Source organism: Oncorhynchus kisutch, linkage group LG25 (assembly GCF_002021735.2).
Source record: "Oncorhynchus kisutch isolate 150728-3 linkage group LG25, Okis_V2, whole genome shotgun sequence".
In the NCBI taxonomy this organism is placed as follows: Eukaryota; Metazoa; Chordata; class Actinopteri; order Salmoniformes; family Salmonidae; genus Oncorhynchus; species Oncorhynchus kisutch.
In genome coordinates, this window is record NC_034198.2 from 36991819 (window position 1) to 37012757 (window position 20939).

At 48.2% G+C, this 20939-nt stretch overlaps 1 protein-coding gene across 3 annotated transcripts in view; it reads left to right on the forward strand.

Annotated features, from left to right (window-relative positions):
- The window catches only part of LOC109870215 (brain-specific angiogenesis inhibitor 1-associated protein 2), a 90834-nt gene that overhangs the window by 56476 nt on the left and 13419 nt on the right, over positions 1–20939 (forward strand). For all 3 annotated transcript variants that reach the window (XM_031804746.1, XM_031804747.1, XM_031804745.1), the window contains 4 exons: positions 1015–1086; positions 2417–2554; positions 10692–10844; positions 18636–18872. In XM_031804746.1, coding sequence (XP_031660606.1) covers positions 1015–1086; positions 2417–2554; positions 10692–10844; positions 18636–18872 — 600 coding nt within the window. The remainder of the gene's footprint in view (positions 1–1014; positions 1087–2416; positions 2555–10691; positions 10845–18635; positions 18873–20939) is intronic.

A 20939-nucleotide genomic window follows, 5' to 3' on the forward strand; every position in this document is an offset into this window, starting at 1 on the left:
CTAGGTTGGACCTGTGGATCACAGTGTACTAGGTTGGACCTGTGATCACAGTGTACTAGGTTGGACCTGTGATCACAGTGTACTAGGTTGGACCTGTGGATCACAGTGTACTAGGTTGGACCTGTGGATCACAGTGTACTAGGTTGGACCTGTGGATCACAGTGTACTAGGTTGGACCTGTGGATCACAGTGTACTAGGTTGGACCTGTGGATCACAGTGTACTAGGTTGGACCTGTGGATCACAGTGTACTAGGTTGGACCTGTGGATCACAGTGTACTAGGTTGGACCTGTGGATCACAGTGTACTAGGTTGGACCTGTGATCAGTGTACTAGGTTGGACCTGTGGATCACAGTGTACTAGGTTGGACCTGGGATCACAGTGTACTAGGTTGGACCTGTGGATCACAGTGTACTAGGTTGGACCTGTGGATCACAGTGTACTAGGTTGGACCTGTGGATCACAGTGTACTAGGTTGGACCTGTGGATCACCGTGTACTAGGTTGGACCTGTGGATCACAGTGTACTAGGTTGGACCTGTGAGTCACTTGGGATGTTTTACCTTTTGATTTAGTTGTTTGTTTTGTGACATTTCAGTACTGCCTGGTGTGGGACTGCCCTTTGTCTCCATACATGCTAAAGTCAGTTGTGAACATGTACTTCCTTACACACACACACACACACACACACACACACACACACACACACACACAATCTCAATACTAGCATGAAGTTAGACATAATTCACATACTGGTACTCTACAACTTGCCCTAGTCCTTTGGGCCAGGTCCGATATCAAGACAATCTTGGCTCATCAAGTCATGTTGACACCACAACACTGACAGCATCCAAAATAGTAGGGTGTGTTTTTGTTTAAGCAAACAGGTCTGGTTTGGCAGTTTTTGAGAAAGTACATCCTGAGGCAAGTTGTACTCCTTCCTGCCTGTTGTTATGACGTGTGAGTATATCTTATGTGATCATTTAACTCTTTGTGTTCCTCTCTTTCCTCCTAGCTGAAGTCGTTCCACAATGAGCTTCTAACCGAGCTGGAGAAGAAGGTGGAGCTGGATGCACGCTACCTGAATGTTAGTGTCCTTAGACCAGTGGTTTCCCAACCGCAGTCCTCCAGTGTACATGTTTAGTACCTGTTTGACACATGTTTAGTACCCGTTTGACACATGTTTAGTACCCGTTTGACACATGTTTAGTACCCGTTTGACACCTTCAGAATACACCTTTTATGTCTTCTCACCTTCACTTTGAACTAGAACACAGAGGTGTTTAGTGAGCTTCCCTTTACAAATACTTATATTTTTTTATTACCTATAATCATCTTTATATTAGCGGTTTTCTTATGACGTTACCGCAGAGTCGATCAAATTTTTTGTTCAGTTTTATATAATGCCTTTTATATAATTCTGTGTCAGTGGTTGTGTTTTCTGATGGGAGGGCTGCATTTAGAAAGCGTTGATACAGACGGGTGCTTTAATTGTATTCCACGGTGGCTAGCTAGGCCTCCCTACGGATCCACATTATCATCAAATCATCAGCTAGAGACAAACTCCACGGCTTTCTGAGCACTTATTTTTAATTTCCCACTGGTTTTCATCATAACCACTCAGCAATAAAGTTACAAATTACTTTCTTCTCTTACTTTCCGAATCATGAATTATGACATATTTTTAAGAAAATAATAATAAGAAGAAGTAGTAGTTCAAACTTTATTTAAGGGATAAACCCATTTCTAGAGATTTATTGAAGATAATTTTGTAGTGGAATTGGGAAGCTTAAATAAAGGCTCAGTACTGGATATTCATAAACAAAGTCAGTAATAAAATAATGCTGTCCTCTGTTTGAATTTCATATTGACCTCGTCAGTTCATTTGAGACCGTACTTTGGCAGTCTGGCAGCCGATCAGAAAACCATATGTTCCCCTGTTCCCTCTCCCCCTTTTGTGTCCTTTCTCTCTCTGCTTGGCTCTGTTATTTCAGCATTGACTAAAGTAATTAGCCATGCTCAGCTAGGTTTTTCCATCAAACAGAAATAAAATATTGGAAACATTGTTTTGTGGAGGGCTGGCCGACCGGCAGACAGGCCAGGCCACAGGATTGCGTTAACTCTTGGCAGAGGTGAATGAGTGAAACACAAAGGCAATGGTTTGGAACACAATAAGTCCTATAGCCACTGGGGACAGACTGTGTGGGTGGGTGGGGGAAGAGAGATCAGCCAAGTCCCTATGATGCCAGGCTAACTCATTCCCCTGCATTATGCCACATTGCATCAATCAGCGAATAGAAGGTGGTCAGGTGGTTTGAAATGGGACTCAACACCTAACCATAATGGTAGAACACTAGTCTAGGGAAGCCAATGACTGTATAGCTATGTTAAAACCGACTCTATACTCCCACCTACAGGCGGCTCTGAAGAAGTACCAGATGGAGCACAAGAGTAAAGGAGAGAGTCTGGAGAAGTGTCAGGCAGAACTGAAGAAGCTCCGCAGGAAGAGCCAGGGCAGCAAGAACCCTTCCAAGTACGGAGACAAGGAGATGCAGGTGAGAGATCGGAGGGGGGAGAAGGGGTGTGTGTGCTTCCAAAGAGCCTCAGGTTTTGGTTAGCTTGCTACTGTGAACGAAACAGACAGAGTACCCAGTCAGCCTATGGACGATGCCAGCTGGTGGGTCAAACGTTCACCGTAGGGGAAGGTGGCTGGTGAGACGTTTGACTCCAGAGCCAGATAAATACTGTATCATCCCATTGGCCACAGCCCAGCAGGTGTCGGAGATGGATAGCCAATCTAATCCAAGAGGAGATTTAGGCTGAACAAGTCTCTCTTATGGCCCTTTTTACTGAAGCAGAAGAAGTTGACTAAAACTAACTACAAGAACTCCGTAACCTTCAACCTTTAACCTTGCAGACATTAGCCAAGTCATATACAGTGTATATATACACTACCAGTCTAAACTTTGGACATGCCTACTCAATCAAGGGTTTTTCTTAATTTGACTATTTACTATTTTCTACATTGTAGAATAATCGTGAAGAAATCAAAACTATGAAATAACACATATGGAATCATCTAGTAACTTTTAAAAAAAAGTGTTAAACAAATCAAAATATATTTTATATTTGAGATTCTTCAAAGTGGTCACCCTTTGCCTTGATGACAGCTTTGAACACTCTTGGCATTCTCTCAACCAGCTTCATAAGGTAGTCACCTGGAATGCATTTCAATTAACAGGTGTGTCTGTCCATCATTACTTTAAGACATGAAGGTCTGTCAATGCAGAAAACCCTAGAATGAGTAGATGTGTCCAAACGTTTGACTTGTACTCTAACAGCATCATCAAGGGAATAAGGGACCCATCCCATCTCTCACTAGCTCCCAGATACGAGGTTCTGAGAGGTGGGTCATTCTTAGCTCTAGTACTGGTGGTGATGTGCTGCTGCTGGCTGGAGGGGTGGGCCCAGGTACTGTGGGCCTTGCCTCGGACAACCAAGCTCCAAGCTCGGAGGGAGGGAGACAGATACAGCGATGGGGAGAAATGAACTGAACGTCACCTTGAATTACTGCTTCAGAGATTCACGCCTCTCTCTCAAGGAGGTGTATTAAGATTGTTGGGACAGAACATGGGTAGATCCTATAAAAGTCCGGTCCACTGAAATAAGGGAGTCATTCATCTTGCAGATTATTAATTTTTTTCCTCCCCTGCATTTTTCAAGCTTGTCAAAATGCTTTGAATCACCATGGTTACTCTCTTTGTTCTGATCTTTGACCACTTCCTCAACTACATTGCGTAACATTTGTTTATTTGATGTGAAGTGTTATGTAGGCCAGCTAATTGTGTCCTGCAGAGGCATACACGCCTCCCCCATGGTAGCTGTTCCAGAGAAGGTGTGTAATGTGCCCTTACAGGTTGCAGTGCCCCTCTGCCTCTCAGTGGGTAGCACCATGACACGTGGTGGGTGTACTGAGTCGATGGTTACACAACGCAGCACAGTGGAGGTGCAGGTGTGTGGAGGCTGATGTGTTGTGACGTTGTATTATGGTTCTGAAGCTTCAATATGCCACTACTCAGGCCTCTTAGTTAAATATTGTGTGTGTGTGTGTGGACTGCAATTTCCTGGCAGAATGCAAAAGCCATCAGAGCGACCTACAGGTCCTCTGTTGCCCAAAGGATTCTATTTAAACCAATAGAAAAAAAAACAATTTCAGCAAAAGAGCAGGTCTACAATGTCTACAATGGAAACACTGAGGCATTGAGGGCGGCAGGGTGGCCTAGTGGTTAGAGTGTTGGACTAGTAACCGAAAGGTTGCAAGTTCGAATCCCTGAGCTGACAAGGTACAAATCTGTCGTTCTGGCCCCTGAACAAGGCACTCCTCCTATTCATAAAGCAGCCGGAGGGAAGGTAATTACAGAACTAGAACAGGAGTCATTTTGGAAATGGATACGTGGTGCGTTAAGCCACAGCGTCTCTACAAGACGACACTCACCCTAAAAACCATTGGACTCCCATGGGCTGCTATGGTTTGGTGGGCAGGCAAGCCTGTGGTCTGTCCTTTAAAAAAAAAAAAATTACATTACATTTGACATGTGAGTCATTTAGCAGACACTCTCTTATCCAGAGCCCTTTACAGTGAGTACATTCGTCTTAAACCTCGGTGGGACAACCACATATCACAGGCATTGACAGTACACGCTTTCCTTAAAGAGAGTCAGAGGGGGGAAAGAGGTGCTGACCTGGCTTCTGGGGGGGAAGCTGACCTGGCTTCTGGGGGGGAAGCTGACCCGGCTTCTGGGGGGGGGGAAGCTGACCCGGCTTCTGGGGGGGGGGGGAAGCTGACCCGGCTTCTGGGGGGGGGGGAAGCTGACCCGGCTTCTGGGGGGGGGGGGGAAGCTGACCCGGCTTCTGGGGGGGGGGGGAAGCTGACCCGGCTTCTGGGGGGGGGGAAGCTGACCCGGCTTCTGGGGGGGGGTAAGCTGACCCGGCTTCTGGGGGGGGGAAGCTGACCCGGCTTCTGGGGGGGGGGAAGCTGACCCGGCTTCTGGGGGGGGGGAGCTGACCCGGCATCTGGGGGGGGGAGCTGACCCGGCATCTGGGGGGGGAAGCTGACCCGGCATCTGGGGGGGGGAAGCTGACCCGGCTTCTGGGGGGGGAAGCTGACCCGGCTTCTGGGGGGGGGGGAAGCTGACCAGCTTCTGGGGGGGGGGGGAAGCTGACCCGGCTTTGGGGGGGGGGGAAGCTGACCCGGCTTCGGGGGGGGGGAAGCTGACCCGGCTTCTGGGGGGGGGAAGCTGGGGTGACAGGAAAGCAAGAGCTTGGACTGGGCTTAGCAGGAGCATCCCTCCCGTAGGGGTGGGAGGGCCAATAGACCAGTGGTGGCCGACTGGGTGCCTGGGTTGGGGTGTAGGGTTTGAGCATAGCCTGAAGGTAGGGAGGGGTAGGGAGGGGCACTTAGTACTCCATAGCAAAGCACTATGGTCTTGTAGTGGATGCAAGCTTCGACTGGAAGCCAGTGAAGTGTGCAGAGGAGCAGGGTGACATGGGAGAACTTGGGAAGGGCTGCTGGTCTGGATACGTTGCATGGGTTTGATGGCACGAACAGGAAGCCCAGCTAACAGCGAGTTGCAGACGGGAGATCTGATGGTCCACACAAACACATGCAGGCAGACACACACAAAAAGTAATTTCCGGGCCATAGTCACACTCCCTTGAGCCTGCTCTCTTCAGCACTTACTGATTTAATGGACGCTTCTGTCTGTGTCTGTGTGTGTGTGTGTGTGTGTGTGTGTGTGTGTGTGTGTGTGTGTGTGTGTGTGTGTGTCTGTGTGTGTGTGCTCCCAGCCTCTTAACGGTTCTTGAGTGTGATTACAGAGAGTGAGTGTTGCGTGGCTGGGTAGCTGCGTAGCCTATCTCGGTCCCTGCTGTGCCTCATGTGCACTTCTGGGAACAAGCGGTTGGTAGGGACACTTGAGACTGGTTGCCTCTTCTCTTTGCCAGGGAGGAAGGGGGGGGATCGACGACAGAGTTTAGTTGATTACCAGCTAGTGAAGCTCGTTATAATGATTCTCTGAAAGATTGTTGATTAGATCAATTTAATTATCCCACCTGAAGAAATGATTTGTGTGTCTGTCGTGCGTTTAAACCCAGCCTCGGTAGACTTGTGTAGGCTCACTCTGAAAAAGCGAGTCCATCTCAGCCGCCGCCTTGTTCCTTCCACCCATCATCGTTTCATTAAGTCGGGTAACAGCTCACTGATTTCCTCGGGAAGGAAAAGAAACAAAAAGTAATCTCCCTTTTCCCCGCTCTGCTCCAGATGGATGGTAATATTAAACCCTTACCTCTAGCCGATGATGAAAATGCACTCATTTACTACGGTGTCCCTAGGGGAACACAAAGCACGGACGCAGTGCCTGAAAATGACATGGTAAATCTCTCTCACGTTCATTATTAAACACTTAAGAGGGAGTGTTTCAGGGGGAGAGGCAGACTGATTTGAATATAATGGGAATGTCGCTGGCGTTCTGCTGCCGACCCAGAAAAATAGGAAATCGCTAATAGCTTCTGTTACATAATATCTCAATTGGGTGTTAGATGAGTGTTAGCACTGGTACATACGCAGTTGAACACCACAGCCTTTTCGTATTCCCATTTATTTCCCATTTATATTTGTATTATCATATTGCATTCAGTGTGCTTGCATGAGTTGAGGTAGATTAGCATTGGATTTACATTGTATAGTCTTCATTGCACTGATTTCCAATTTATTCGGTTGTCGGTTAAAAAGCATTTAGCAATTGAGTGGGAGGTAAATGTATTGTACATTTATTCTGTAGCTAAGGGCAGTAAGGTTTCCCTTTTGTTGAGACAGACCCTGGGGATCTCTCTCTGCCTCTCTGCTGCGCTCTGTCTCTCTGTCTGTCTGTGTGTCTCCTGTCTCCTCTCCTCTCCTCTCTGTCCGTCTCAGGCTCTGGTTACTATGAGGAGAAATGGTCAAATGAGGTGTGTTTTCTGAACGGTCGAACGTACCACATTTCCCCAACTGATAGTCATGTTTCATTGCTATACCTTTGGGGCATTTATGGTAACTAGTAACAACAGCAACTAATTATCACGTTCTAATGACAACTCTGTGAGGGTGACATGCTACATGCTACTGCCGTGTGAAAACGGGAGTTTCAAGTGACACGCAACATGTTAGCATGTCACATAAATGCACACGCTAAGACACATCTTGAGGCTACATCAACATCACAGTTCAGTTCCCTCTGCGTTAGCTGGATGGCGTCAGAGCAGATGGGATGTGGAGAGTAAAAGAGGCCGAGCAAGAGAGAGGAGGAGGGGGGGGGGGTCTGGGTTTGTTCTGTTCTGCTGCAGTTCTGTTCTTTCCTTCAATTCTTCAACCCAGTTATTTTCTGTCTCGCTCATTCCACCGTTTCACTCTCCCTTCCTTTTCCACTCTCTTTTCTGAATGACCCATGTCGTGTCCTCCTCCTGTTGATAATGCTTTAATAAGTCACTGATGTAATTGTTCTAGGAGGAGGGGGGAGGCGCTCCACGACATCAGAGGAAGCTTGTGCACTGACAGTGGTGACAAAAGATCAAGCTTAGACCTCGGCTTGACATAATCAAACGATGATTCTAGGAATGAAGTTCCATCAAAGTTTAGGTTCATTGAGTTTAATGTGTGTGTGTGTGTGTGTGTGTGTAGTGGGGCAAAAAAGTATTTAGTCAGCCACCAATTGTGCAAGTTCTCCCACTTAAAAAGATGAGAGAGGCCTGTAATGTTCATCATAGGTACACTTCAACTATGACAGACAAAATGAGAAGAAAAAAAATCCTGAAAATCACATTGTAGGATTTTTAATGAATTTATTTGCAAATGATGGTGGAAAATACAACCCGTAAATATTTTATGGTTGGACAGGAAGAGGAAATTATAAATAAGTATATTTCATTCTCAGAACCCAACAGCGTCTCTGACTGTCCTTTATCATTCTGAGGCAGGGACAGAAGGAAATGAAAGCTCCAGGGTAGCAGTGTGTGAAGTGCTAAATGGGGAACAGAGTATTTGCAGTAAACATCTGTTTGCATTGCTTTAATGGGTTCTGTAATGGGGCTGACATTTCCGTGTGTGTCTCCCTGATGTGAGCTTAGAGGGTCAAGCCTCACACGTCTGTTTTTTTTTGTGGGATATTTTTGTAAAGTATTCAACAAGGATTTGTGTGCATGCCTTTGTCTAGATGTTGACGACTGTTGTGTGGATGACAGTTTTCATGACTCGTCTGGTTGTATCTCTATGGTAACAAAGGATGAACTCAATTGCCCTCGTCTTAGGCTGATCTCTGTATGTGTCATCGACATCATAAGCGACTAATCCTACTTTAACTCTGCTTATATCGGCCATTTTGTTTTATAAGGCAGGGAATTAGTGCTCCGTTGTTTACTACTCAATGTATGCTGTGAGTCAGAATGTAGAGTGTTTATATGTTATTCTATGTACAGATTTTCTACACTGATTTAGCTGCCGTCACCTTATTCTAGTGGTACTCAAGATGACACACAGTACATTTAGGACCCCCACAGCACTTCCACAGCACCCCTGCAGCTAAATGCAAATTTTCAGGTTGCTTTACTTCATGCACCTAACTACAATACTAACCTTAACCATTGGCTCTCTCTCTCTCTCCCCGTTTCCAGCTACAATAATCATTTACAACGTTAACAATGTCTACACTGTATTTCTGATCAATTTGATGTTGTTTTAATGGCCAAAAATGTGCTTTTTAATGGCCAAAAAAGGGCATTTCTAGTGAACCCAACCCTTTGAATGGTAGTGTATATATGTATATGTATATACTTATGTAACTGCTTAGATTTGTTTCTAGTGTCTAGGGGACAAATACATCCTACTGTACCTTATGTCTTCTTCCTCTCCTCGCCCCGTCCCCCTCCTTCCTCTCCTCGCCCCGTCCCCCTCCTCCCTCTCCTCGCCCCGCCTCCCTCTCCTCGCACCGTCCCCCTGTGCCCCCCTCCTCCCTCTCCTCGTCTCCCTCCTCCCTCTCCTCGCCCCGTCCCCCTTCTCCTTGCCCCGTCCCCCTTCTCCTTGCCCCGTCCCCCTTCTCCTTGCCCCGGCCCTCTCCTTGCCCCGTCCCTCGCCTTGCCCCGTCCTCCTCCTCGCCCCGTCCCTCTCCTCGCCCCGTCCTCCTCCTCCCTCTCCTCGCCCCGTCCCCCCTCCTCCCTCTCCTTGCCCCGTCCCTCTCCTTGCCCCGTCGTCCACCTCGCCCCGTCCCTCGCCCCGTCCCCCTCCTCCCTCTCCTCGCCCCGTCCCCCTCCTCCCTCTCCTCGCCCCGTCCCCCTTCTCCCTCTCCTCGCCCCCTTCTCCCTCCTCCCTCTCCTTGCCCCGTCCCTCGCCCCGTCCCCCTCCTCCCTCTCCTCGCCCCGTTCCCCTTCTCCCTCTCCTCGCCCCCTTCTCCCTCTCCTCGCCCCCTTCTCCCTCTCCTCGCCCCCTTCTCCCTCTCCTCGCCCCCTCCTCCCTCTCCTCGCCCCGTCCCCCTCCTCCCTCTCCTCGCCTCGTCCTCCTCGCCTCGTCCTCCTCGCCCCGTCGTCCTCCTCGCCCCGTCGTCCTCCTCGCCCCGTCCCCCTCCTCGCCCCGTCCTCTCCTCGCCCCCTTCCCCTCCTCGCCCCGTCCTCACCTCACCCCGACCCTCTCCTCGCCCCGTCCCTCTCCTCGCCCCGTCCCTCGCCCCGTCCCTCTCCTCGCCCCGTCCCTCGCCCCGTCCCTCTCCTCGCCCCGTCCCTCTCCTCGCCCCGTCCCTCTCCTCGCCCCGTCCCTCTCCTCGCCCCGTCCCTCTCCTCGCCCCGTCGTCCTCCTCGCCCCGTCGTCCCCCTCCTCCCTCTCCTCGCCCCCTCCTCCCTCTCCTCGCCCCCTTCTCCCTCTCCTCGCCCCCTTCTCCCTCTCCTCGCCCCCTTCTCCCTCTCCTCGCCCCCTTCTCCCCCTTCTCCCTCTCCTCCCTCTCCTCGGCCCCCTTCTCCCTCTCCTCGCCCCCTTCTCTCTCTCCTCCGCCCCCTTCTCCCTCTCCTCGCCCCCTTCTCCCCCTCCTCGCCCCCTTCTCCCCCTCCTCGCCCCCTTCTCCTTCTCCCCCTCCCCGCCCCCTCCCCCTCCTCGCCCCGTCCCTCTCCTCGCCCCGTCGTCCTCCTCGCCCCGTCCCTCGCCCCGTCGTCCTCTTCGCCCCGTCCCTCGCCCCGTCGCCCTCCTCGCCCCGTCCCTCGCCCCGTCGGCCTCCTCGCCCCGTCCCTCGCCCCGTCCCTCGCCCCGTCGTCCTCATCGCCCCGTCATCCTCCTCGCCCCGTCCCTCGCCCCGTCGTCCTCCTCGCCCCGTCCCTCGCCCCGTCGCCCCGTCCCTCGCCCCGTCCCTCGCCCCGTCGTCCTCCTCGCCCCGTCCCTCGCCCCGTCGTCCTCCTCGCCCCGTCGTCCTCCTCGCCCCGTCGTCCTCCTCGCCCCGTCGTCCTCCTCGCCCCGTCGGCCTCCTCGCCCCGTCCCTCGCCCCGTCGTCCTCCTCGCCCCGTCCCTCGCCCCGTCGTCCTCCTCGCCCCGTCCCTCGCCCCGTCGTCCTCCTCGCCCCGTCCCTCGCCCCGTCGTCCTCCTCCCTCTCTTCGCCCCTTCTCCCTCATCCTCCCTCTCCTCAGTATGTTGAGACCATTGGCAGCAAGCAGAGTGACCTGGACCAGTACACAGCAGAGGGCTACAAGAGTGCGCTGTCAGAGGAGAGGAGGAGGTACTGTTTCCTGGTGGACAGACAATGTGCCGTGGCCAAGAACAGCAGCTCCTTCCATAGCATGGTGAGATGTCGGACTCACATTTTCATCTACAGGTTTCTGTTACCTGTTTGTACTCTCTTTGCAGTTCACCCACTGCTTTAGCTATTGAGGGTTAAAACCAACTAGCTCTCACAGGCTGACATCGACATTACACGTTCATCCTTGTTTCTCAAACGTTACATTTCGAAGTTGTTCCAAACATTACATCAATTCCAATCTAATTTTATTGGTCACATAAACGTGTTTAGCAGAAGTTATTGCAGGTGTAGCGAAATGCTGGTTGTTTCTAGCTCCAACAGTCCAGTAGTATCTAACAATTTCACAACAATACACACAAATCTAAAGTAAAGGAATGGAATTAAGAATATATAAATATTTGGATGAAAAATGTCAGAGCGGTATAGACTAAGATACAGTTGAATAGGATAGAGTAAAGTATATACATACAGTTGAAGTCGGAAGTTTACATACACTTAGGTTGGAGTCATTAACTCGTTTTTCAACCACTCCACAAATGTCTTGTTAAAAAATTATAGTTTTGTCAAGTCGGTTAGGACATCTACTTCGTGCATGACACAAGTCATTTTCCAACAATTGTTTACAGACGGATTATTTCACATATTCACTGTATCATAATTCCAGTGGGTCAGAAGTTTACATCCACTAAGTTGACTGTGCCTATAAACGGCTTGGAAAATTCCAGAAAATGATGTCGTGGCATTAGAAGCTTCTGATAGTCTATTTGACATTATTCGAGTCAATTGGAGGTGTACCTGTGGATGTACGTCAAGACCTACCTTCAAACTCAGTGTCTCTTTGCTGAACATCCTGGGAAAATCAAAAGATATCAGCCAAGACCTTAGAAAAAAAATTGTAGACCTCCACAAGTCTGATTCATCATTGGGAGCAATTTCCAAACGCCTGAAGGTACCACATTCATCTGTACAAACAATAGTACTACGCAAGTATAAACACCATGGAACCACACAGCCGTCACTCAGGAAGGAGACATGGTCTGTCTCCTAGAGATGAACATACTTTGGTGTGAAAAGTGAAAATCAATCCCAGAACAACAGCAAAGGACCTTGTGAAGATGCTGGAGGAAACGGGTGCAAAAGTATCGATATCCACAGTAAAACGAGTCCTATATCGACATAACCTGAAAGTCTGCTCAGCAAGGAAGAAGCCACTGCTCCACTGCTCCAAAACCGCCATAAAAAAGCCAGACTACTGTTTGCAACTCCACATGGGGGCAAAGATCGTACTTTTTGGATAAATGTACTCTGGTCTGTTGAAACAAAAATTTAATTGTTTGGCCATAATGACCGTCGTTATGTTAGGAGGAAAAACGAGAAGGCTTGCAAGCCGAAGAACACCATCCCAACCATGAAGCACGGGGGTGGCAACATCATGTTGTGGGGGTGCTTTGCTGCAGGATGGAGTGGTGCGCTTCACAACATAGATGGTCACATGAGGAAGGAAAATTATTTGAATATATTGAAGCAACATCTCAAGACATCAGTCAGGAAGTTAAAGCTTGGTCGCAAATGAGTCTTCCAAATGGACAATGACCCCAAGCCATACTTCCAAAGTTGTGGCAAAATGGCTTAAGGACAGCAAATTCAAGGTATTGGAGTGGCTTCAATCCAATAGAAAATGTGTGGACAGAAGTGAAAAAGCATGTGCGAGCAAGGAGGCCTACAAACCTGACTCAGTTACACCAGCTCTGTCAGGTGGAATGGACCAAATTCACCCAACTTATTGTGGGAAGCTTATGGAAGGCTACTCAAAAAATGTGTCCCAAGTTAAACTATTTAAAGGCAATGCTAGCAAATACTAATTGAGTGTATGTAAACTTCTGACCCAATGTGATGAAAGAAATTAAAGCTGAAATAAATCATTCTCTCTACTATTATTCTGACATTTCACATTCTTAAAACAAAGTGGTGATCCTAACTGACCTAAGATGGAATTTTTACTAGGAATAAATGTCAGTAATTGTGAGAAACTGAGTTCAAATGTATTTGGCTAAGGTGTATGTGAACTTACGACTTCAACTGGATCAGGTGAATAATGCAAACATATAAAAAGTGTTAGTGGCTAGTGTTCCCTTATTGAAGTGGCTAGTGTTCCCTTATTGAAGTGGCTAGTGTTCCCTTATTGAAGTGGCTAGTGTTCCCTTATTGAAGTGGCTAGTGTTCCCTTATTGAAGTGGCTAGTGTTCCCTTATTGAAGTGGCTAGTGTTCCCTTATTGAAGTGGCTAGTGTTCTCTCATTGAAGTGGCTAGTGTTCCCTCATTGAAGTGGCTAGTGTTCCCTCATTGAAGTGGCTAGTGTTCCCTCATTGAAGTGGCTAGTGTTCCCTTATTGAAGTGGCTAGTGTTCCCTTATTGAAGTGGCTAGTGTTCCCTTATTGAAGTGGCTAGTGTTCCCTTATTGAAGTGGCTAGTGTTCCCTTATTGAAGTGGCTAGTGTTCCCTTATTGAAGTGGCTAGTGTTCCCTTATTGAAGTGGCTAGTGTTCCCTTATTGAAGTGGCTAGTGTTCCCTTATTGAAGTGGCTAGTGTTCCCTTATTGAAGTGGCTAGTGTTCCCTTATTGAAGTGGCTAGTGTTCCCTTATTGAAGTGGCTAGTGTTCCCTTATTGAAGTGGCTAGTGTTCCCTTATTGAAGTGGCTAGTGTTCCCTTATTGAAGTGGCTAGTGTTCCCTTATTGAAGTGGCTAGTGTTCCCTCATTGAAGTGGCTAGTGTTCCCTCATTGAAGTGGCTAGTGTTCCCTCATTGAAGTGGCTAGTGTTCCCTCATTGAAGTGGCTAGTGTTCCCTTATTGAAGTGGCTAGTGTTCCCTCATTGAAGTGGCTAGTGTTCCCTTATTGAAGTGGCTAGTGTTCCCTTATTGAAGTGGCTAGTGTTCCCTTATTGAAGTGGCTAGTGTTCCCTTATTGAAGTGGCTAGTGTTCCCTCATTGAAGTGGCTAGTGTTCCCTCATTGAAGTGGCTAGTGTTCCCTTATTGAAGTGGCTAGTGTTCCCTTATTGAAGTGGCTAGTGTTCCCTCATTGAAGTGGCTAGTGTTCCCTCATTGAAGTGGCTAGTGTTCCCTCATTGAAGTGGCTAGTGTTCCCTCATTGAAGTGGCTAGTGTTCCCTCATTGAAGTGGCTAGTGTTCCCTCATTGAAGTGGCTAGTGTTCCCTCATTGAAGTGGCTAGTGTTCCCTCATTGAAGTGGCTAGTGTTCCCTCATTGAAGTGGCTAGTGTTCCCTCATTGAAGTGGCTAGTGTTCCCTCATTGAAGTGGCTAGTGTTCCCTCATTGAAGTGGCTAGTGTTCCCTCATTGAAGTGGCTAGTGTTCCCTCATTGATGTGGCTAGTGTTCCCTCATTGAAGTGGCTAGTGTTCCCTCATTGAAGTGGCTAGTGTTCCCTCATTGAAGTGGCTAGTGTTCCCTCATTGAAGTGGCTAGTTTTTTTTTTTAAAGCACATTTTTTGTCCATTTTAAAATAACATCAAATTGATCAGAAATAAAGTGTAGATATTGTTAATGTTGTAAATGACTATTGTAGCTGGAAACGGCAGATTTTTTTATGGAATATCTACATAGGCGTCCAGAGGCCCATTATCAGCAACCATCACTCCTGTGTTCCAATGGCACGTTGTGTTTAGCTACAGCTTTGATACACCTGTAATGACTTTACCTTCTGGATGATAGCGGGGTGAACAGGCCATGTCTCTGGTTGTTGGTCTTTTTGTCCTTCCTGTGACATCGGGTGCTGTAGGTGTCCTGGAGGGCAGGTAGTTTTCCCCTGGTGATGCGTTGGGCGGACCGCAACACCCTCTGGGAAGCCCTGCAGTTGCCGTACCAGGCGGTGATACAGCTCGACAGGATGCTTTCAATTGTGCATCTGTAAAAGTTTGAAGGTTTCAGGTGCCAAGCCAAATTTCTTCAACCTCCTGAGGTTGAAGAGGCGTTGTTGCGCCTTCTTCACCACACTGTCTGTGTGGGTGGACCATTTCAGTTTGTCAGTGAGGTGTACGCCGAGGAACTTAATGTCCACCTTCTCCACTGTTGTACCTTCAATGTGGATGGGGGGTGCTCCCCCTGCTGTTTCCTGAAGTCCACGATCAGCTCCTTTTCGTTTGTTAACGTTGGATGAAAGGTTATTTTCCTGGCACCACACTCCCAGGGCCCTCACCAAACTCCATGTAGGCTGTCTCGTCATTGTTGTTAGTCAGGCCTACTACTGTTGTGTCGTCTGCAAACTTGATGATTGAGTTGGAGGCGTGAGTGGCCACGCAGTCATGGGTGAACAGGGAGTACAGTAGAGGGCTGAGCACACACCCTTGTGGGGCTCCAGTGTTGAGGATCAACAAAGTGGAGGTGACGTGTCCTACCTTCACCACCTGGGGGGGGGGGCGGCCCGTCAGTCTGCAAACCTTCCTAAGTACTCGACGCACGGCAGCCCTATCCGTCGGGCCGTTTTTCGAAGTGTTTAAGGTTAGGTTTAGGCATTAATTAAAACCTCTTGGAACTCCCTCTCCCAGATCTGAGAGAATTGTCATCAAAAATGAAAATAGTGCCCCCTAGTTTCAAGAGGGTAACTCCAAAATCTTAAGGTTTTGCATTAATATTCACTGCTTTATCTTTTGATGGTTAAAACAGCAAGGTAATACAGGCACTTCCACTCACACCAACAGGTCCAGGGTTGCAATATTCTGGTCACTTTCTGGAAAATTCCAAATGAAGAATTCATAGGTTGGAGGTTTCCCTCACAGTTTATTTCCTTTTAATTGCAGGAATCATCCAACTAGGATTTCTGGGGAGAAATTGGGAACGTTCTAGAATTTTACTGTTACCACAAACTGTTTACTTCTCCTTTCGGGTTCTCTGGTTGTTGAGGTCTTTTTGTCCTTCCTGTGACATCGGGTGCTGTAGGTGTCCTGGAGGGCAGGTAGTTTTCCCCTGGTGATGCGTTGGGCGGACCGCAACACCCTCTTGGAAGCCCTGCAGTTGCCGTACCAGGCGGTGATACAGCTCGACAGGATGCTTTCAATTGTGCATCTGTAAAAGTTTGAAGGTTTCAGGTGCCAAGCCAAATTTCTTCAACCTCCTGAGTTTGAAGAGGCGTTGTTGCGCCTTCTTCACCACACTGTCTGTGTGGGTGGACCATTTCAGTTTGTCAGTGATGTGTACGCCGAGGAACTTCATATAGTTGTTTAGTTTGGCTTTAGCCATTGTGTCCAGTGGCTTTGCTTCAAGACATGCCGATCATGCCACGGTTGCTCTCACAAATCAATGCAGCCACCTAGTGTCTTTATTCAGGAGCTTCCAAGTCCTGGTTAAGTGGGTGTTCACTTTCTACTCTTTCTGCTTTGTTTAACTCAGGCCTTGGAGCTGAGAGACTGTGCAGTGGGAGGAAAGGAGGTGGAGAGGACAAAAGGATAGGAAAGGAAGAGGGTGAACAGTGTCCCACTTCCACAAGTTAGTGGATGTGAATCCCAGAGGGAGAATGTGTGGGCTGACTGTCTATAGACAATACTGATGTGCTGACACAGAGTGAAGGAGAGAAAGGAGGGGGAGAGTTTGTGTTTTGAAGTCATTTCGAAAGAAGCAGTGAATATTCTGTGTGAGGGGAAAATATGGAGGCCAAGAGATTGTAGGGGGACAGAAAGAATGAGTGAGTGCATATTGTGTGAGTCATGTAGGAAGAGATGGGCAAGAGAGGCCCCACTCTTCAGGTTCTCACCCCAGTGCTTACACACACACACACACACAGAGAATAGTGGTACCCCCTCCATGTATGTGACATACATACTTAAGGTAGCAGCAACTGTCCTGTGGTGATGGAGGAAATAAGTGAAATGAAGAAGCAGGCCGTTGGTGTTGATCATCTCTCTGGCATGGAGCTTTAGAAACCACACTACCACCCACACTACATTACCTAGCAGATACCACCACCTGGGAGCTGAGTCACCTACTGGCACCGCTACCCAGCGCACCAATGGAGAGAGACCAGGGAGGAACACTGACTGGAACACAGAAAGCAGTAAGGTAGAAAACATGGAGAGAAACAGAGACCGATTTAAAGTAGGTTATGTACAGAGACCAAGAGTAACATACCGTAGATAGAGGGATTTGTCACACTCAAGGTGCTATCTAAAACCTAATCCTTTTGAAGATCCTTTTTTCAGGTAGAATCATTTTAGTTCAAAGTAGAACCCTTTTGAGTTCCATGTAGAACCCTTTTCCACAGAGTTGATGAACCCTTTTTGGAACCCCTTTTTTTTTGTAAGTGTTTTGTTTCTAAGGGAGTGCAGTTTATGAAGAACCCTGGCAACCCTGCTGAATATTACTTCCTGTCTTACACCCAGACTGCTTTAATAGGTGGAGGTAAAACTGATCAGAGGTAAGCTAGAGCAGGAAACCCATAGCTGGGGAGAGAGCTGGTGGAGAGGCCTGGAGGCTACAGATGGTGTCGCGGGCCTTGAGTACAATAATCCTGGGAGGGAGGCTGCTGATGTATAGCTTTGGGATGAAACGGCCTGCTAGACTGGTAATGAGGCTGCTTCAGCTGTGAGACGGCAGGGTAGCCTAGTGGTTAGAGCGTTGGACTAGTAACCGGAAGGTTGCAAGTTCAAACCCCCGAGCTGACAAGGTACAAACAAATATGTCGTTCTGCCCCTGAACAGGCAGTTAACCCACTGTTCCTAGGCTGTCAATGAATATAAGAATTTGTTCTTAACTGACTTGCCTAGTTAAATAAAGGATAAATAAATAAATAAAAATCTATAAAAAGATGAAACGGCTGCTAGACTGGTAATGAGGCTGCTTCAGCTCCCCAGGCCAACACAGAGAAGAGCTGTCAGAGCTGAGAGAGAAGCATGTCTTAGTTTGATGCTGTTGCAGAGAGGGGAATAGGTGAAGCTTTCAATTCAATAGGCTTTTTTTGGCTTGGGAAACATATGTTTACATTGCCAAAGCAAGTGAAATAGATAATGAACAATCTAAAATGAACAGTAAACATTACATTCACAAATGTTCTATAAGAATAGAGACATTTTAGATGTCAAATTCTGTCTATGTACAGCATTGTAACAATGTGCAAATAAAGTATAAATGGAAAAATAAATATGGGTTGTATTTACAATGGTGTTTGTTCTTCACTGGTTGACCTTTTCTTGTGGCAACAGGTCAAAAATCTTGCTGCTGTGATGGCACACTGTGGTATTTCACCCAGTAGATATGGGAGTTTATCAAGGTTGGATTTGTTATGGAATTCTGCGTGGGTCTGTGTAATCTGAGGGAAATATGTGTCTCTAATATGGCCATACATTTGGCAGGAGGTTAGGAAGTGCAGCTCAGTTTCCACCTCATTTTGTGGGTAGTGTGCACATAGTCTGTGTTCTCTTGAGAGCCAGGTCTGCCTACGGTGACCTCTCTCAATAGCAAGGCTATGCTCACTGAGTCTGTACATAGTCACAGCTTTCCTTAATTTTGGGTCAGTCACAGAGGTCAGCTATTCTCGCTCTCACTCTCTCTCTGATTTGATACTTGAGCTGGAGATCCCACACACTGACACTTGCTTTCCAGGAGCCCACGCTCTCCCACCTAGGCTGACTCAACTACCTCAGCTAATGTAGTTATTTTCTCAAGCAGTGAACCTTTTCACAGTATAAAGATTTGTTCAACAGTTTCTCCTGAACGTTATAACCTTATACTCTCCTAGAATATCTCCTTATATATAAATACACTTAACGTTTGACCAGGTTCAAAGGAACACCTTCTCCCTTTGTGTTTATTTACCTGTCTTCTCCAGGGTAAGGACCTGCTAGCCCAGAAGATCCCAGCATGGCAGCAGGCGTGTGCTGACCCTACCAAGCTGCCTGACCGTGCCATGCTCCTGGCTCAGCAGATGACCTCTACAGGGGGTTCCCTGGGGTCCGTCTCCCACACCCACCATGGTTCAAAGGGCAACCTGCTCATCTCTGACCCCATTCCCGGGGCCAAACCCTTGCCTGTACCCCCCGAGCTGGCTGCCCTCATGGGCCAACAGGTGAGTTACCGGTACCTATGGTATTACTATAATATTGCTGTGTTGGCGCTGTGTTGGCGCTGTGTTGGCGCTGTGTTGGCGCTGTGTTGGCGCTGTGTTGGCGCTGTGTTAGCACCAGTGGTGGAACAAGTACTCAAATGACTCAAGTAAAAGTGAAAGTCACCCAGTATAATGCTACCAGAGTAAAATATACTTATGTATCAAAATAAATGGAATTGCTCAAATAAAAGTATAAATCATTTAAAATGCCATATATTAAGGAAACCAGATGGCACAATTTTTATTAAAATGTTATTTTATTTACAGCTAGCCAGGGCTTCAACAGTCCACCAGATCAGAGACCGTAGTGTGACCAGGGATTTTCTCTTCATAAATGCTTGAATTGGAGCATTGTCCTGTCAAAATGTCATGAGGACTTTTGAGTGCCAGGAAAAATGTATGGAGTAAATGTACATGATTTTGTTTTGGAATGTAGTGAAGTAAAAGTTGTCAAAAATATAAATAGTAAAGTACAAAGTATTTTTACATAAGTATTTTACACCACTGTGATAGGACTATGATAGTACACATATATTACTACAATATGACCCAATAGTTAGCTATAGAGCTGCTATGGTTTGTCAGCCCTAATGGAGAAACATTCAGTTAATTGTGTGCTGCAGGCATCAATCGTTGTTTATCATCACTAATTGTGTTTTTGATTATGGAGCTTTGAAGCGCTGTGTGTGTGTGTGTGTGTGCCGGCGTTTCTCAGTGTGAGCCTCTGTATCGGTGTGTTGCCTCGGTGTTTGAGGGAGTACTGTTGAGTGTTGAGGCCCGCAGCAGGTTTGTGGGCTGCTGCTCTAACGACGTTCCTTAATTAACACCACCAGCTAGTCTGTTGCCTAGCAATGCCCCAGGGTTGCCTAGCGATGCCCCAGGATGTTGGGATTCCATTATGGAATCTCTTGGAGCCTCGCCTTTAGAACACAGAACCCCTCAGAACCCTCCCTGATGCCTCACACACACACACACACACACACAAACACACACACACACACACACACAAACACACACACAAACACACACACACACACACACACACTTGTTGATGCAAATTAAGTCATTAGTGCTGCATGCTAATTAGAAATGCCTTTAGGAAGGAACAGAAACAGATTACTTGGGTCTGTTGGGCTGTTGATTGTTTCACACCCTGCTTCCACTCTGCTGTGTTGTTGTTCGTGTGTGCCTGCGTGTGTGTGTGTGCCTGCGTGTGTGTGTGTGCCTGCGTGTGTGTGTGTGCCTGTGTGTGTGTGTGTGCCTGCGTTCGTGTGTGTGTGCCTGCGTTCGTGTGTGTGTGTGTGTGTGTGCCTGTGTGTGTGTGTGCCTGTGTGTGTGTGTGCCTGTGTGTGTGTGTGCGTGTGTGCCTGCGTGTGTGTGTGTGTGTGTGTGTGTGTGCCTGCGTTCGTGTGTGTGTGTGTGTGTGTGTGCCTGCGTTCGTGTGTGCCTGCGTTCGTGTGTGTGTGCCTGCGTTCGTGTGTGTGCCTGCGTTCGTGTGTGTGTGTGTGTGCCTGCGTTCGTGTGTGTGTGTGTGTGCCTGCGTTCGTGTGTGTGTGTGTGTGTGTGCCTGCGTTCGTGTGTGTGTGTGTGTGCCTGCGTTCGTGTGTGCCTGCGTTCGTGTGTGTGTTCGTGTGTGTGTGTGTGTGTGCCTGCGTTCGTGTGTGTGCCTGCGTTCGTGTGTGTGTGTGCCTGCGTTCGTGTCTGTGCCTGCGTTCGTGTGTGTGTCTGTGCCTGCGTTCGTGTGTGTGTCTGTGCCTGCGTTCGTGTGTGTGTCTGTGCCTGCGTTCGTGTGTGTGTCTGTGCCTGCGTTCGTGTGCCTGCGTTCGTGTGCCTGCGTTCGTGTGCCTGCGTTCGTGTGCCTGCGTTCGTGTGCCTGCGTTCGTGTGCCTGCGTTCGTGTGCCTGCGTTCGTGTGCGTGTGCCTGCGTTCGTGTGCGTGTGCCTGCGTTCGTGTGCGTGTGCCTGCCTGCCTGCGTTCGTGTGCGTGTGCCTGCCTGCCTGCGTTCGTGTGCGTGTGCCTGCCTGCCTG